This window comes from Thermobia domestica, chromosome 18 (genome assembly GCF_964235325.1).
Source record: "Thermobia domestica chromosome 18, izTheDome1.hap1.1, whole genome shotgun sequence".
Classification (NCBI taxonomy): domain Eukaryota; kingdom Metazoa; phylum Arthropoda; class Insecta; order Zygentoma; family Lepismatidae; genus Thermobia; species Thermobia domestica.
In genome coordinates this window covers 57,582,237-57,601,379 of record NC_137471.1, presented here as the reverse complement: position 1 = coordinate 57,601,379, position 19,143 = coordinate 57,582,237, and the positions used below count along the sequence as shown (strand labels likewise).

Sequence of the window (19,143 nt, the reverse complement as noted above, 5' to 3'; positions counted from 1 at the left end):
ATTCTGTGAACGGAGATCGGGAAAATCCCGATTTCTTTCTCCGGAATTGAAAATTTGGGCGGATCGAAATTAGGGGAGTTCCCGAAATTTGATCTAGCGGTTGAGTATAGATGGCAAGCAGTACCTAAGAGTGTAAAAATGTAATATACAGGGTGCGGCACGTAAAACCGGCCCGTCGTAATATTCTGGTATATTGTGTTTTTGGCAACACTTAAATAATCTACCTTCCTACCAAGAGATGGCTTGTCGAGGTCGGGTCGACTTACGTGACCTGCAGCAGTCACGTGCAGCCGCAGCCAGTGAAACTTGTCGAAACCAGTTAAGAAAAAGGCCTCGTTGTGTTAAGCCGGGTGAGTGTGTGATAATGCCGTATTCGATACCCGAGCGTGTTGCCATTGTTGAAGGGTTCATTCTCATTGGATCTTTTGTGAAAACAAAGAATTTGTTTCGGGAGAAATTTCCAGGACATTCTGTGCCAGCAAAAAGCACCATTCAGGAATTGATTGAAAAATGGCGGCGTACAGGATCGGTTCAAAATGCTCCCAGGAACAGACGACCATCTGTCTACACACCTGAATTAAAGATGCAGGTGGAGGAGATAATGACAAGAAGTCCTCGAAAGTCAACCAGGAGATTGAGTCAACAGATTCATGCGAGTGAGACAAGTTGCAGACGTGTTTTAAGGGGACTGAAGTTAAAACCGTACCGGATAAGTGTTGTGCAAGAACTGAAGGAGCCTGACCTGCAGAAGAGGGTGCGTTTCTGTTCATGGCTGTTGAGCAATGTTGCCAGTGGTTTCTTGGATCCACTAATGCTCATCATGAGTGACGAGGCGTGGTTCCACCTGTCTGGGTACGTAAATTCCCAAAACAACCGGTATTGGTCGACAGAAAATCCACACGCAATCCACCAGGTACCCTTGCATGATGAGAAGATTGGTGTTTGGTGTGCCATTTCCGCCACACGCGTTATTGGGCCCATATTCTTTGAGACGACAGTGAACAGTGACGTGTATATGGGAATCCTGGAGGAGTTTTATACACACTTGACCGAAGAGGAGCGTCAGTTATGTTACTTTCAGCAGGACGGTGCAACATGCCACACATCAGCTGCATCATTGTCCCTTGTGCATGAGATGTTTACACCAGAGAGGACAATCAGCAAAGGCTTGTGGCCTCCTCGGTCACCAGACTTGTCCACGTGTGACTTTTACTTATGGGGACTGTTAAAGGGAAGAGTATACGAAACAAATCCACACACAATTGAAGAACTCAAGACCAGGACCCAGGATGTCACCAATAGCATTACAACACAAGAACTGACAAGGGTATATATGAATCTCCTCAATCGTGCTCACATGTGTGTTGAAGTGGGCGGAGGACACTTTCAGCACCTGCTGTGAAGGCTGCTGTGAAGGTGAGTAGTCATATTCAATACATTACATTTCATTTATGTGTTGTAGTTAATCATATTCAATACCTTACATTTCATTTTATGTGTTCACTTTACGGGCCGGTTTTACGTGCCGCACCCTGTATATGCCTATTTAGATTATTGTTTTAAACAAAATAAACACTTTAAACATTTTTTTTGTTTAAAACAAAGTACTTTGTTTTAAACGTTAACAACGTTTTAAACAAAAAAAAAAATGTTTTAAACATAAAAAACTTTTTTTTTTTTTTCAACCTGCCCAGAACAGTCACTTGAGGTCCAATCTCAGCGCAAGTACTTAATTCGCGGAGATCCAGAGAGAAGTCTGTTATTTGATGAAACAGTCACTCTTTCCAAATTTTAACTGATACAGACTATGATGTTCGGAGTCTGAAGATAAAATGTTTCCAATTTCCAAGCTACATCGAGACAGTTAACGATATAACACACCATGCTATCCCGGCAGTATCATGTGGTTTTATACTATTACTTTTGCTGAGATTGTTACCCAAAGTGACCGTGTTTATGACGTAGAACCATGCCATCGAAAAAGTGACCAGAAAATCGGGTTCATGCACAAGACGGAATTTGGTTCACACGAAGAAATCTATCAACGCAATATTTACATAATGAGGAAGTTCACTATGTAAGTCAAACTGTCTTCAGCACATAAAACGAATTCGCGGACAAAATTACATAATAATTCTTAACATTTTATAATAGATATTTGACCTGAAATTATGTGAAGGAATCTTTTCCTTGTTTTGTTCAGCTTCTTCTACAATTAAAGTTAAATTTGAGACCAAGGTACAACAGAAATAAGAAGTTTATAGCTGGCCGGTTACAGAATCATAAAACAGAAAAAGGTGGCACACAAGAATTTCATAGAAGTTAATGGAAAAAGAATAAAACGAAGAAAAGTGTTTGGGGGAAAAATGCATGTTTTATTTAAACAGTAAGTAGTAACTACAAAATACACGCCAAATAATTTCGCAAAGACAAGAAATAATCTCGAAATATCTTTCTTCCCCTGATATACCACACATCTTACAGCAAATGTTCACAGATAACACCACCAACCTCAATGAAAGGAGTGAATATACAAATAATCGAAAATGACCGATATTAGTGTCAAATTCATTGTTTTTGAGGTCGCTGAGATGAATAGTGCTTCTCTCGATGCTGTTTAAGTCTAAGTTCAGCCCCCAGTGCAGGCAAAATACCACTAGCACTCCTAGAGTTGGAGTTGAAAAGGAACGGCTAACATGTAAAAATAATCGTAAACGACCGATATTAGAGTAAAATCCACGATTTTTGGAGTTACTGAGATAAATAGTGACAGCCTTGAAGACGTTTAAGTTCAAGTTCAACCCCATCGGCATGAAGGAAGAGAAGGGATGAAAAATAAAATGTCCAAAATGAATGAGATTAGTGTCGTACCCATAGATTTTAGGGTAGACCCGTTTGAAATGACTTTTGGAACATAGTTAATACCCATCTCAAGCTCGGTTTTTATTATATCATTTTGATTAAAAGGTGTATTCTAGGAGGATAGGGTGTTTAAAAATTTACGTCAAAAATAGAAAATCTTATGAATTTTTATCACTACACTTCCATTTAAATGCATATCCAAAGGAGGAAGGGAATTCAAATATTTTCAATAAACTTATTCTTCCCGTGCGAAGAACGGACATTTTAGCTCCTACAATATAATACAAACATTCTTACATATTGTTATATATCATAAAATATTGATTTGTAGATGCTGCATAACTCAAATTTTCATTTACTTGAAAGTACTGATTGACATCTCAAAATAGAAACAGTAAATATTTTTCAAAGAAAAACATGACTCAGTAATTTTGAAAAAAAAAAAAATGTAACTTGCACGGAAGGTTGTGCTATATATACCTATACGACTCTACTTACCTTGTGTAGGGTTACTGACAAACTTAAAACTTTCAGTATAAAGTTATTTTACATTCATCAAATACATTATTGTACTGATATGTTTCAGAAGCAGTCCTATATTGATATCGTTAAACTAACCATTTCTTTTATAGGATCTGAATGAACTTTACGTAATTAACTTCCTCATGAGATAGTGTATTTTATGTATCATATATTTTAGTGAGTGATGAATCTAATTTCACTTTTATTATTATTATTAATAATTTCTAATCTTAGCATTTGGTTTTGAGTAGCATATTCTTTGCATTAATGCATTCATGGACCACGTGTAGTAGATTTATATATATTTTCGGAGTAACTCTATTGATGCAGAACTTTCGTAACCGAATGGAAAAATAAGTTTACTTTTGGTTCTGACTTTAATGACAAGGATATACATAGACCTTCAGTCTTGATATATATATAGAAGGACAACCTGAAATTTATTTAAATAAAAAGTAACATATTCTAGTAATAACGAAAAGCTAGTAAGAAAGGCAAAGTAAATCAGTGTACTAAGCACACGCTACCCAGCTAAACAAAAGTTGCCTCTGGAGAAACCTTGGTTCTTGTACAGGACTATCCCGCTCCCCGCGTCACAGTGACAGTGACAGTGTCACTTATTTTAAATCAGTATTCAAAATAGTTGTCTTTTATAAATAAACCAAATGCATACAAGATGTGCCAGAAGAAAAGAGAAATGAGGTTTAACTGAATAAGTTAATTGAAATAAAACTCAGATACTATCTATAGTTGTTAATTGATAAAGTTCAAAGGAATATATGTATAGAGAAACAGAACATTAGCGAGAAGTAAAAGTAAGTCCTGCAGTACTAATAAAAAAGTTAACGATATTTTACTTGTAGTGTAATTAGTTCTTGGTTATTTGTATTATTATTATTATAAATAATACTATAATATAAAATTATTAGTACCTATAATATAGAATTATTCTTTAAGAAATAACCAAGACATTAGTAACTCTTTCTTCTTTCTTTTATTTGCCCAATTAAAAAATCCATCACTGAAACTCATTTTTAAGAAGATTCTCGTGATGGCTAATTTTTAAAATTTTTGATAATCTTTAAGAGGTTGCACTATATATCTGATTTTTCCTAAATTTTTGTACTTTTAGTTTGCCAGTAACACATACGTAGAAAAATCTGATTTTTAATTATTTTATGTGATTAAATAGGTACGAGGGCCACTATTTATATTTTGAATCTTGGCAACACTGATTGTAGTTAGGAGCCATTTTTTGTTTGCATAGAAAAGTTTGACATTGTTGGCCATAACGTACTTCAAATGTTTTGTCAATAGCTTAATTTGTGTTGTTTACGTTGACTTGAAGATTGCGTGATAAGAGAAAAACAGAACTAACTAGTGAAAATTTTTGTGCGATCATTCATTACGATTTTCGACGCGAATTATCAAGACAAGAGTGCATCGATCAACTTACTTCCTTTGCCACTGTGAAACGCTGGTATAACGAATTTACTCGTGGCCGCCATTCGCTCACTGACGAAATTCGCGAAGGTCGTCCAAAATTTTGTTATTCAAGAAAACATTGATGCTGTACAAAACCTAATACTGCAAGATCGTCATGTGACATACTGTGAGATTGAGGCACCCTATGCAATAGTTTCACCAGCATATATACAATATAACATGAACATTTAGCTGTGAGAAAGGTTTGTTTTCGTTGGATCCAACATAATTTAACAAAAACTTAAAAAGAAGCTCGCGTCGATTGGTGCTCACAAATACTCAATAAATACAATGGCGGTGCTTCAAAAGACGTATGTAAGATTGTAACAGGTGACGAATCATGGATATATGCACACGAGCCGGAACGTAAACAGCAGTCGACTATATGGGTGTTTCAAGATGAACCAAATCCAACAAAAGTTGTTCGCGCTCAAAGCACATCGAAACAAATGGTCGCCTGTTTTTTCGGGAAAACTGGTCATGTGGCAACTGTACCTTTAGAGGAACGTAGAACGGTCAACTCTAAATGGTACGCAACAATTTATCTGCCGGAGGTCTTCGGTCAAATACGGAAAACAAACAAGCGCCGTCGGATCATTCTTCATCGAGATAATGCGAGCTCTCACACATCTCGTCTAACAACCGACAATTTGAACACTCAAAAAATCGAATTGATGGGTCATCCGCCGTACAGTCCTGATTTGGCATCCAATGACTTCTTCTTGTTCCCGAATGTCAAGAATAAATTGCTTGGACAACGATTTTCGTCGGCAGAAGAAGCTGTTGATGCGTTCAAAAACCATATTGTGGAGGTGTCTCAAGAAGATTGAAAAAATGCTTTGACAAATGGCTCGAACGAATGCAAAAGTGTATTGATCATAAAGGAGAATATTTCGAGAAACAGTAAATCAATTTTCAATGACAAATTACTGTTTTTTCATTGTTAGGTTCAAAATATAAATAGTGGCCCTCGTATAATATTGTACGAACACTAGACAACTATGGTAAGTTTTTGAATAATACCATACCTGATATTGTTTAACGATTAGTTCTGGCTTTTCAGCTCGAAGCAGTAACGCTTCAAACCGTGGATAATTCCTATCAGCGAACGCAACTTTGGCTTGACCAATCAGAACATCTGCTACTGAGTCAGGTTCATGATTCTCTGCGACTCTCTGGGCACTTTCCCAATCTTGATTATGTACATACCTACAAACAAACAAATATACAAAATAAAAATCATAAAAGGGGCTGTATTGCTTGAATAAAATATTACAAAATTATGCAAAATATCACTTTATATTGCATGCATATCACTACCTGCATACAGACATACTGCATATCACTTTAACTACATGTGTCTATGAAATCCGGAACAAGCAAGGAAACTGTTAAATACGAGCGTCATTTCATAAGTTATGGCAACTGTGCTGCATCCGAAAAAAAGAAAAGAAAGAAAGCTGCCTCAACGGAAATCCACTACATGCATTTGAAAGCCACAAGAAGGTGTTTTTCTATGCCACCCACAGATGGCTATGTGAAGAAGCTAGCGGCAGAGAGGAATCAAAAGATACGTACATAATTCATTCTTTGATCACGTTTTAATATGGAAAAATACACAGAAATGTACAAAGCTGTAAAGAAAACGTCCGGTACGTCGGCAGCAAACATCTTTCAAATAGTCGCCCATGCTATTAGATAGTGCTAGGTTTCCATTGCTGCAGCTTTTTTGGCGGTTATAGCACAGTTGCAATGACTTATGAAATTACCCTCGTAACACATCTTAATACAAATCTGCTCCACTCGTCCGTCCCTATTCCCAACATATTTTCTCAATCATTACATCGAACTAGGCTGAACTTTTCTACATGTAAGAATCAACATCAGCCATAAAAATAGTGTCTATATTCTCGCGAAGATGATTCAGACCACAGATTTTGACACTATACATCTCAGATTTTAAACTTCTCCATACGCATGGTGTTCAAGGTAGTTTTCAAATATCAGTTTTCCAGATTTATTTAGAATTTTTCTATGTCTTATCAGCGCTGTAAAAAACTTCAACATCTACTAACTTAAACCTAGAAATGCGTTTAAATATTTATGAAGGCCGAAATTTCCAATAGAAACTACAGCTGAAATGTTTTTCATTATATTATGAAAGCCAAGAGCTGGAATTAAAAAGCAGTGCCTAGCCACGAGCTGGGCAGTTCCATACGTGCTATTCAAAGTGAGGAAATTTGATTGCTTGCAAATGAAATATTTACAATGCACATTTTGAAATATCGAATAGGTGAGTTCTAATCTTAAAACTACGAAATCTGAAACCAATACCTGTATTGTTTTATGTAGAAATCATACGATATTGTTTGGATGACGTTTCGCAGACGTTGGATTGAAAAAAAAAAAAAAAAAAGCCTGTGGCTACCAGCCACCTGATGACGTCATGGGCTTAGCTTACGATGAATTTTGAAACCAAAGATGTATGTTATGAAAATAGGGGATAAGTTCTGCTCTGAATCCTCACATGTTGAGGAGAATACAAAGAAACATGGAGGACGTTTTTCATTAAGGTAATTTGTGTTCAACAGTTCTACTTTTGGTTCCAGTGATTTTAGCCATCCTGTATTTGTGATAGCGACACGTGGTACTAGTGAAATGAAAAGTTAATTTTATATTACTTTTCTTTAGAGGTACTATGCAATTTAGGCTTTCATATTCAGCTTCTTCATTAAGGTAGTTTTCAATTTCGAACAATCATTTCATTTCCAAGCATTAGGCTCTCTCATGAAACCTTGATCATCACAGTCAAAATAAAGAGCAAAATCACGAAAGGATTTTGTGTTTTCGTTTTATTCTCGTTTTAATGCGGCTCTGATGTTCACTCAGTCTCTTTAAAATAGGTATCTGGGACAAACAGAAAGTAGAGGGGTCACAGTTTGGTGCTTTACCTCATACAGCTCTTGTGCTTTCATGGCCTGTACCGAAAGGAAGGCGATCTTTACTCTTTTACTTTATATATAAAAGGAACGGACTCAAGAAAGAATGTGAAAACACCATGTTCTGTGCAATAATTGAAGTTTTGCTCATCAAGTAATGGTATAATTTACTATGGAATGACAACCTGTAGCTTTCATATCCTTTATTTTCATTCTCTTTACTCCTATATCCTTTTATCCTCCGTGCTAAAAACTCCAGAAAAAGTCGAAAGCTTGACAAAGATAAAGATTATACAGGTATTATAATTAGAAGTGAGTGAGCCTAGGTAACACAGCATTTTTGACCATAACTCTATACAATATTTTTTCTCCTACAATTATGTTCCGAAGCTAAAGGAGACAGTGATGATGACAATGAACGAAATTGTGGAATGATGATAGTGGGAGGAAACGGAACAACCCCCAAAAATCCCACGTACACAGTATTTGTCCACCACAAAGTCTATTAGAAGAGAGCTGAGCATCGAACCAGGGACACCACATATCAGAGATAAGGACTCTATTACAGTGCCATCGCGACCCTAACAGAGCATAGATTTTACATTTGAAGTTTAAATAGCAAAACAATGAAGGAAATAAGCAACATTGCTCTGGGACTAAAGAGGCACAGAAGTTTCCGTTATTTTCCTATGAATTAGAAGATTATTGGAAGCAGTACTCCTTATACTACATTCCCACATCTCCGACTGTTTTAAATGTATAGTGAAACGCTTTCAGGACAGCTAAATCTACAACAGAAAATTAGATTTGTTAATGACACGGTGAGTAAAACCTTCTGATTGGTACTTACATCAAAACAGCTTCTTTTGGCTTCCCTGCTTTAATGAATTCTTCTTCCGCTTCTCGGAATTTTCCATCATCCTCTAACGCCATTGCATATTTATAGTGGATATCTGGCATCTTATGCTTCATGGCAGTTCGCGCCAAATCGAAAGCAAAGTCAAACTGTTTAAAGAAAACAATTAAGTAATCACTTTTTTTATTTATTTTCTTTATTTTTATTTATTTATTTTTTATTTTATTTATTTATTTATTTATTTATTTATTTTTGAAAAAAGTATTTAGTTCCATACGTATACATGACAAAACATTGAATTTAAAAACCTGACTGCTGAATCAGAGATGAATTGAATCCTGCTCTTCTGCATGCTCTATGTCAGAGATTCTCAACCTGGGGGTCGCGAGAGGGTTTCATGAAGGTCGCGAAAATAAGCGGAAGAAAGAAATATAATTAGAATCTAATACCGGAAAGAAAATATTTTAAATTATTATTTTGAATTTCGTTTTGATAGTCATATTTTCGTTTTTATACATACTATTGAGAATAACACAAAAATAGGTCTACTAAAAATTTTCAACAGGTGCAGAATTGTTTAAAAATCAATTTAAATGAAAGAGGTACGACATGAAACTAATGAGAACTGTATATTGAAATAACAGAAAAATACAAATGCAACAAAACCTGCATGTTGAAATACCATTAAAATTGAAAGCTAACGAAACCTGAGCATGGTATGATTTCACTAGTGCGGCAATGTTCGGTTCAATTTTCGTGACGCACATTATCAAGTCATTTTCAACTGGTAAGCGATTTCTTGTCTTTGTTTTAATGCTCACCATGGAAGAAAAAAACACTTTCGTACAGGTACGATGTAGCAAATGGAATTATTTCTTTTAAAGCAACAGATACCAGACCTGGATTTTCTTCTTTCCTCTTCAGCCAGAAATTGTCCAAGTCTTCGTTACAGAAAACAATTGCAAGGACTTGTCGCACAATAATTCTATTAGTTGGTCAAGAATTTATGGGCTTAGATCAGATACTTTGATGGCCTCTTTAATGAAGGAGTTTAATATCTATCTTGAACCAGCACTATCATCGTAGGGAAACAACAGATGGATATCGTACGATCTCCGCAAAAGGTATATTAAAAATCCCACACAAGCTTATTACAAACCAGAAATTATAAGAGGGTCGTTGGCAAGAGGATGTAATAAAATATGTATCGTGATAGGAATCAGGTTGAGAGCCACTGCTCTACGGAGTGATGTTCTATAGCTAAGCAGCCAGTGACATAGCCAATTTTCAATGTTGTGTATTTCTTACGCTTTAAGTAATAACACGGCTTCTACCAGTTACTTTGTAGAGGTAACCCAGCACCCTGGATATTTGGAAACTTTTTTGCTTTAAATATTTTTAGTGTAAAAGTAAAAGTGAAATTATGTTGATTGGTTGATTGGATTGGAATTCAGCGTCCTTTTCAACATAGAGGACGTGGTCCTACAGTTGCGGTGGAATCCGAGCTCAAATTTTTCAAGGTTCTCCCACCGAATTCCCATTCCCATTGTATACCCATTTATTTTCGAGCATTTGTCGAACGATAAATATCTGCTCTATAGTTGTTCGATTTCACCTAAATCTGCACTGATAATTTCATCTGTGTATGGAGTCAATCTTGCTAATAAAAAAGATTTTATAGGATGTTGACAGAAGAGAAATGTCTTGATAATTATTACAATCAGTTTTATCACCTTTCTTGTGAATTGGAACAATGATTGATTCTTTCCACTCTTATAGCAATTCCTCCTAGTTCCATATATATTTTACTACCTAACATTGCCACGACTATGTGACGATCTGCATAAGAAAATAATTTAAGCCTTTGTCCTGAGAAAGACACCACTAGTTCAACTGAAATATTGGCTAAAAAGTACGTATTAAAGGAACTTATAAGTGAGTCAATATATTATTATGGTTTAACACTGTTTGGTGATGGGTGTGTACGTCATTGGCGATGTCCTGACTGCTTACATGCCGATTTTGCCACAATATCATCCACTTTTGCTATGTCTGTTCGCCCACTACGAGGAACATCTTAAATATCGAAATTTCCACAACGAAAGCAACTGATTCATCTTTTGGCTCTTGTTTTTGATAACGTATCTTCCCCACAAACAACACGTATTTATTCACGGATCTACGCAGCACTTATGCCTTTATCGAAGTAGCGCAGTTTCAGTTATTTTTACGACGCAATACTTTACGTCTGGTTATAAGAATCCCACCACTTTTAGCACATCTGCTAGTTTCAACTGTCAGCTGCCAAATGACGTTACGCCTAATCCGCTGCAACTCATATACCTTGAGATTTGGAACACTAACGCCATCTTGTGCGCAAAAAAGCTCACCACTCTTTTAGACTACCTGATAAACCAAATATACATACCTGATAACTTTCACATGCGTAGTCTATACACGCTTCAAGGAGACCAAATTTTGTAAGCAACTTCACAGCTGAATCGCCGCCTAATGATTTAGCCCACAGGAAAGCTACTTGACGCCCTGCATGCGGTCCTCCACTATTTTTGGCAACCTACAATACATTAAAAAAAAATAAATAAAAAAATAAAATAAAATTACTGAATGAATGTATCGTTATGAAATATAACGTAAACTTATTTTCTGCTTAACTTAACGAACTTAAAGGCAAATTTATAGTTTTGAGAAATTGCGAACTACAGTAATACGAATGGTAAAGCAGTTAAAATGGTTTCCTACTTCATTCCAATGATGAAGTGCATTAGCATTCAATTAGTACAGTAACACGTAGTTCTGGAACAGAGCCGTAGCTAAACTTCGAGTTCTGATCGGAGCATGTTTCGTTCTACGTCAGGCCATATAAATTTTAATTATTATTATTTTCAAATTGAAAATTAAAAATATATGTTGCCTTCGATTACGTTCAGGAAATTTTGTACATATGATTCAAATCTTGCAAAATATTGTTCTTCTTAACATTATTAGAAAACAAACGTATATAGTCTCCATGTAACGAGCACAAAGCAAGAAAAAAATTGTCCACTCTATGTAAAGTATTGCACCAAATATGCTTATCATTTTTTATACTTACTAAAAACCAAAAAATTTTGCGATAAACCGATCATAAATTGAAATCAAGCCAATGATCGCTCTAGTTTTAGCTAAGCCCGAACTGACCACCTTCTCCTGTCAAAGTTCCTACACTTTATAATTAAATAAATAAATAAATAAATAACATAGTTTCCATAAACTAGACTTCTTCTCAGTAGCAGATTATACTATGTGTTACAGTTAGATTAATTCATAATATCGTTATGATACTTATTACTACAATTAAGTTAAAAACACGTTATTTCCAATATTAAAATAAGTCTCCATACCCTATAAGCATCCTCCCACATATCAGCTGCACGGTACATATTAACAGCTCCTTTCCAATCACCAGCATGTAAATAATGTTGCTCCGCTCCTCTCCAATTGCCTTCCCCTTCAAGTTCTTGAGCCAAATGTAAGTGGGTTGTTTGAACCAAATCTGGATGGTAATGCGTTACAAGGCGCATCATCTAATGTGGTAAAGAGAAAGCAAATAACCATTTGTTTTAAGAAAACATATAATCCTACATAAAAAAAGTAGAATAATGTACCATTTCAATGGGCTCTAATCCATTCACACGCGTGTATTATTTGCGGAAGCATCATTACTACTTTAGTATTATTTTGACTTATTAAATACAGACTGAAGAAAAGTCACAATATACCCTCTGGGTTCAATAATGATTTATGGGATGGAAATTAAATGAATACCTTCTTGCAATGAATGTCCATCACCTTGATGATGGCCATTGTGTGCAGAATCATTACTACACTAATCAGTTTCAAATCTATTACTTTGACTTATTCAATACATTTATGACGGCCATTGTGTCTACTATCATTACTATATGAATCAGTTTCAAATCTATTACTTTGATTTATTCAGTACATGTCTAAGAAAAGTTTAAACATGTCCTTTTGTTTTACAAATAGTTGGTGAAATCGAAATTATAACTAGTGGGTACTTTACCTTCTTAAGATGCACAGCAATCAATATCCCCTTTTGTTTTAAAAATAGTTGTTAAAATGGTAATTAAATTAATACTAGTGGGTACTCTACCTTTTTAAAATGAATGTCCATTATCACGATGATGGCCATTGTGAATCTAGGTCACTACTGTTAAACTGAAACAGGTATCACGTGGATGCTTAAGATGAATAATCATTCGCATGGGAAATGACTGAAGAGACCTTTGGGTAGACGAAGATAGTAGGAGGTTAATAATGTAAAAGTGAGATCATAGATAGGCGGGTAACAACAAAGTAAAGTGTATCGTAGTTTCAGAGTTAGTGCTGTCCAAAATCGCGAAAAAAACTAAATTTCAATAGGCCCTATTTCGAATTCCAGAAACTGTGGATGGTGGTTCTTATCAGTGTAAAGGAAGCCAGGCATACACAATCCAAAAGTGCATATTTCATCAATTGTCAATAGGTGTACAGGGTATTCCCTACAGGATGTAATTCTTAAATACGTTTTCAATAGAGTTTTCAGGTATACCCTGATTTCAAGGAGGGTCCAAAGTAGGCAGGAGGTAAACCTTGACAACAATGGACATCCAATGCTTCGGAGGGAAGACGGAAGTGTTAGGAACCGGCAGCTCCATGTTTCTTTGTGTTCACAATAACGTGTGAGGATATGTATTTCGTCACGCTATATTTCTCGTTTTCTTCACTTATAAGCGTGAAAGAAAGCATTGCAACATGCGTTTTCCCGAATACGAGAGACTGCTGCTGATGATCCTTAACACTTCCGACATCGCACCAAATGATTCCATGTACACTGCTATCACAGCTTATCTTTTGCCTACTTTGGACCAATCATAAAGTCAGAGCGTGTCTCAAAATTCAGTTGATGGCATGTCTGGGAATTTCACCCTGCAGGGAATAATCCGTACACCCATTGAACATTAATGAAATATGCATTTTTGGATTGCGTATGCGTGACTTCCTTTACGCTGATAAGGACTACCATCCACAGTCGCTCGAATTCGAAATAGGGCCTCTTGAAATTTGGTTTTTCGCGATTTTGGACAGCTCTAGCTCTGAAACTATGCACTTTCGCCGTAGGTCCATGAACTTTTTCTCTTATTTTGATGTGAGGAATCACCTCTTAAAGTTTGCCGGTATAGTTCATTAACACCTTGTATATCTTATTTCTATAATTTTTCTTACATTAGTCATCTTTTCCCTTATATTTTCCTCCGAAAAATACAATTTTCTCTTCTTTTTTTTACCATACGTTTCCCTCCTCATTTGTCAAAAGAAAGGGACCAACGAGCGTTTCTCTGACCAACTGTAATAACAGAATTTTTGTATCGGTTAGATATGTTTCAGCATTAAAAATTGATACAAAATTCAGGATATACATGCAGCAAAAGTTAACCTATGCTAATACTAACTAAAAGTATACCTCAAGGTAAAGGTTTTATTCCCTCTTTCCCACCATAAAATAAAAAGCTAGTAGGGAGTGGCAAATCTATGAAAGTTCAAACACTCCTTAAATAGTCTATCACCTCTCAATCGCCCCTTTGTGCTCGTGGTCCCTTTGAAAACGAGAACGTTCCCGCTCACACTGAGAACCACTGTTTTAGACTATACGTGCCGTGTTTTAGATCATACGACCACATGTGGCTAATCGGTGTGATTTTCATGACTTTTTGAAACGCTTGTAATTACTGTCTGTGGGTTTCTAAAACAATTGATATATTCGAAATGGAACTTGTTTTAATGTAAATAAATGATTAGCAAGCATGCTTTCAGTGAGCGTGATTCTAAGTTTTAGTGCTCATAATGCACCATGAAAATAAATACTAATATTAAAAGAGGTATGCAAATAGACAGTATGTGAAAAATAAATCCTTCCAAAAAACTGTGTGTGTATGTGTAATTCAATATAAATAGCCTTAAAGGGTTTTAAAGCACACACTCAGACTGAAAGTAATGCAAGGTAGCTGTAAAAGACTGTCGTTAACTTTGATTTTTACCTGGTCATATTGTCTGTTTTTCTTATACATTGTGATAGCTAAGTCTGGCTCTGACACAGAAATGTACAGCTTCTCCGCTTCTCGAAACTTTCCTTGCTCTTCGAGCACTTGGGCTTGATTTACATACATTTCAGATACTTCTTCAGCGCGAAGATACTGGCTGGCTAACCGATGAGCTTTCTCCCACTGACCTAAAAGAAATAATGCAAATAATGTTAATAAATATTATTTAAAAGTACCAACTTTAGAGCTGGCACAAAATTTTGCTGCTCATTTTCTCTGGCGCTTTCTCATATTCTACAAGGTCGTTAGAAAATATTTTCTGACCAGCTTGTCTATAAAATTTACAGTGTGCATGATCGCAGATTCAAATCTTTCTGGGAGTACAACATCTACATACAAGTTCGGAGCTCATTTTAATACAGCCAAACATTCCTTAACGGACACCTCGATTTTTTTTTTCCGGCAAAAATAAATATATGTATTGTAACGGAACAAAACCCTCTCTTTTTCGGACGCCAAAAGTCTTTCCTTCCTCCAAACATTTTAATAACCTCTTCTTAATAGACAGGAATTATTTTCAGTTCTAAGTTTTAAAAATTGAGTAAATGTCGAGTAGAAAATGGTGTTCGAAGATGTACCCAAAAACATTTTTTTGGCTTTTTTTTTTTTCCTCAAGAAATTCAGAAACCGTCATGATTGGTAAGTTCTATTTTCAGTATTTAACAGTAATCTTCCATATTCTTATTGCGTTACTTTTACTTTTAGTACAGTTGGCATGCACATTATGTGAACATTACAGAGGAATGACACGTACTTACGTAAAATTACCACATGTACAGTTTATATTTTGTATTACATGCTCATTTTGTCGAGGAATTTGAAGTTTAAAATATATAAAACGATAATCATACCTGTTGTTCTGTATGGCTGCGAAACATAGTCGCTTACTCTGAGGGAAGAACACAGATTGAAAGTATTTGAGAGTAAAATCTTGAGACGAATATTCGTAACCAAGAGGAACGGAAATGGGGAATGGCGGAAACTTCATAACGAGGAACTGCACAATTTATACCGTTTACCAATGTTAGGGACATCAAATGTAGGAATCTCAGGTGGGCAGATCATGTTGCTAGAATGGAAGAATTCAAAATTTTAACTGGAAGTCCAATTGAAAAACGATTATTAGGAAGACCTAGGCACCGTTGGGAGGGCAATGTTAAGGTGAATCTCGCAGGAATAGAAATACAATGTAGAAGTTAGATTCAGTTGGCTAAGGACAGAAGTCAATGGAGAGCTTTTGTGACCACAGCATTAACCTCCGGGTTCCATAGGCCATAGAGTTAGTTAGTAAGTTAGTACATACTCATACAATCACATCTTCCAGCGACACGTTCTATTCTTTACGGAGGATGTTTTTTTCTCATTCTCTCAGTAATTCAAACATTGTGTAGAGTATTTCGATATCAGCCTATACAATATTTATCTTTGTTCCTAACGAATTTACTGTGTAAGGTATACATTACCATGTGAGTTGTAATTAATCTAAATTTGTGTAACCTCTTTGTAAACGATACCTCCTTTACGGATAAATAATCATGTCTCATCGGTGTCCCACAATCACGCTTCACTGTAGTAGGGTCTGCCCTTTATGATATCGCTGCTGCGTAGGGAGATAAAGTAAAATCGATCAATTAACTGATAACTTCGCCAAGGGTTTTATTTATTTATTTTTTTTTCGAATAATTATATAAAATTAAAAACGATGTAACCTTCAAATACTTTAGAAATACTTTTGAGAAAGAAAAGGAAAAGGAGAACATGTATGAACTTTTGTGTTTTTAATGTTTACTTCTTCACTATTTAACCTTAAGGTGCAATCAAGTAAAGACGAAAATTTAAGTTAGGCTAATATCCTAAGTCACATAATTTTAGAGACACTAATCAGGATTAAGCACTAACTTAATTTGGAATTATGCTATCGTGTTTAAAGTATTTATATTTTTAATGAATTTGTCAATTTTTTTTCAGTGTAAAGAAATTATGTATTATAGCGGTATATCTAATATAACACCCTACAGTGCCTAATGACTTGCGCGTGGTACTAGGTTCAATTATCGATGAGGACGCAGAATTTTCAATGTTGACCCAGCATGAATGAGAAATAATGTTGATAAGATACAGTGTGCTGATCAACATCGCCCAATTATAAGCCATCTGATAGCCACAGCCCTTTCTGAGCTGTAATTCCAGAGAGTTTTTACGCCAAGTTTCTATTTCTCACATAGATTACCTTTAATTAATGTGCAGAGTAAATTTCTTCTAATCAGGATACAGAACACGTCAGAACAAAAATGAAAACTTATCACTAATTAATGATAAATTTAATCGCAGAAAAAAAAACACATTGACAACAATAGAGTCCTGTATATCTCTATATTTCTCGTAAAATAAAACATAAAATAAACGTAACATAAAATCTTAATGTTTTCTTCTGAGGTCCATTCTCCAAATGAAGCTTCTACCATTTCCGGTTTTAGTTGAAATTAGAGTGGAGGTGGAAATTAGACTGCGCGGAAGAAACAGTGTAAGTCAAAAATTGGCCAAAATGAGATAAGTCAAAATTGGAGATCTATGTGTCATGCTCCACTTCCGGTTAACTTGGTATAAGTCAACTCTAAACGTGAGTTCAATGATCGCGTCTTGGTACTGTTAGTATAAATGATTTATACTTACGCTTCGTAAGATAAAAAATCGCCTCCTGAAAACCTGCGATTTTTTACTTTTGCTGTTTCTCCCGCGCATTCTAGAAATATATTCTTGGGACGCTTAATTGTTTCCAGAAAACAGTTTCTCTCTATCTGTTACCATTTACTCTGTATTGATAACAGTTGAAACTAAAAATGGTTCATTTTCAGCTACTACCGGTTGTAATAGGAAGATTAGAATAGAGATGGAATATATTCCTGGGACGCTTAATTGATTGTAGAAAACCATTTCTCGTTATCAGTTACCATTTACTCTGTAGTGATAATTGTTGAAACTAGAGATAGTTGATTTTCAGCTACTACCGGTTGTAATAGGAAGATTAGAATAGAGATGGAATATATTCCTGGGACGCTTAATTGATTGTAGAAAACCATTTCTCGTTATCAGTTACCATTTACTCTGTAGTGATAATTGTTGAAACTAGAGATAGTTGATTTTCAGCTACTACCGGTTGTAATAGGAAGATTAGAATAGAGATGGAATATATTCCTGGGACGCTTAATTGATTGTAGAAAACCATTTCTCGTTATCAGTTACCATTTACTCTGTAGTGATAATTGTTGAAACTAGAGATAGCTGATTTTCAGCTACTACCGGTTGTAATAGGAAGATTAGAATAGAGATGGAATATATTCCTGGGACGCTTAATTGATTGTAGAAAACCATTTCTCGTTATCAGTTACCATTTACTCTGTAGTGATAATTGTTGAAACTAGAGATAGTTGATTTTCAGCTACTACCGGTTGTAATAGGAAGATTAGAATAGAGATGGAATATATTCCTGGGACGCTTAATTGATTGTAGAAAACCATTTCTCGTTATCAGTTACCATTTACTCTGTAGTGATAATTGTTGAAACTAGAGATAGTTGATTTTCAGCTACTACCGGTTGTAATAGGAAGATTAGAATAGAGATGGAATATATTCCTGGGACGCTTAATTGATTGTAGAAAACCATTTCTCGTTATCAGTTACCATTTACTCTGTAGTGATAATTGTTGAAACTAGAGATAGTTGATTTTCAGCTACTACCGGTTGTAATAGGAAGATTAGAATAGAGATGGAATATATTCCTGGGACGCTTAATTGATTGTAGAAAACCATTTCTCGTTATCAGTTACCATTTACTCTGTAGTGATAATTGTTGAAACTAGAGATAGTTGATTTTCAGCTACTACCGGTTGTAATAGGAAGATTAGAATAGAGATGGAATATATTCCTGGGACGCTTAATTGATTGTAGAAAACCACTTCTCGTTATAAGTTACCATTTTTACTCTATAATGATCAACGTTAAAACCAGAAGTGGTTCTTTTTCGCAAATTCCTGTTTGAATAATGGGTTAACCGTTACCCCTCATCTTCATTGGCCTTTAAGGAAAACAATCGTGTGAATGTTGAAAGATTTCCATGAACCGACAAATACCAGAAAGATGCGCAAAAATTTTAATACATTAAATTTCTTTTACCTGCTTGATTGTACATATCAATTGCTTCTTTATGCATTTCCCCTTCAATATAGAAGCGTTCCGCCATCTGGTAATCTTGAACTGATGCGAAGTGATTGCCTAACTTCTCATAGAAGGGTGCAAGGGCACTTGTGTCTTCAATTAC

The 19,143-nt window shown here is 35.5% G+C and overlaps 1 protein-coding gene across 3 annotated transcripts in view; it reads right to left on the bottom strand.

Annotated features, from left to right (window-relative positions):
- Oseg2 (intraflagellar transport protein Oseg2) overlaps positions 1-19,143 on the bottom strand; it is a 151,355-nt gene that overhangs the window by 55,264 nt on the left and 76,948 nt on the right. For all 3 annotated transcript variants that reach the window (XM_081746560.1, XM_081746559.1, XM_081746562.1), the window contains 6 exons: positions 18,999-19,143; positions 14,763-14,953; positions 12,066-12,248; positions 11,093-11,239; positions 8,659-8,813; positions 5,898-6,078 (listed from right to left, as the gene is read on the bottom strand). In XM_081746560.1, coding sequence (XP_081602686.1) covers positions 5,898-6,078; positions 8,659-8,813; positions 11,093-11,239; positions 12,066-12,248; positions 14,763-14,953; positions 18,999-19,143 — 1,002 coding nt within the window. The remainder of the gene's footprint in view (positions 1-5,897; positions 6,079-8,658; positions 8,814-11,092; positions 11,240-12,065; positions 12,249-14,762; positions 14,954-18,998) is intronic.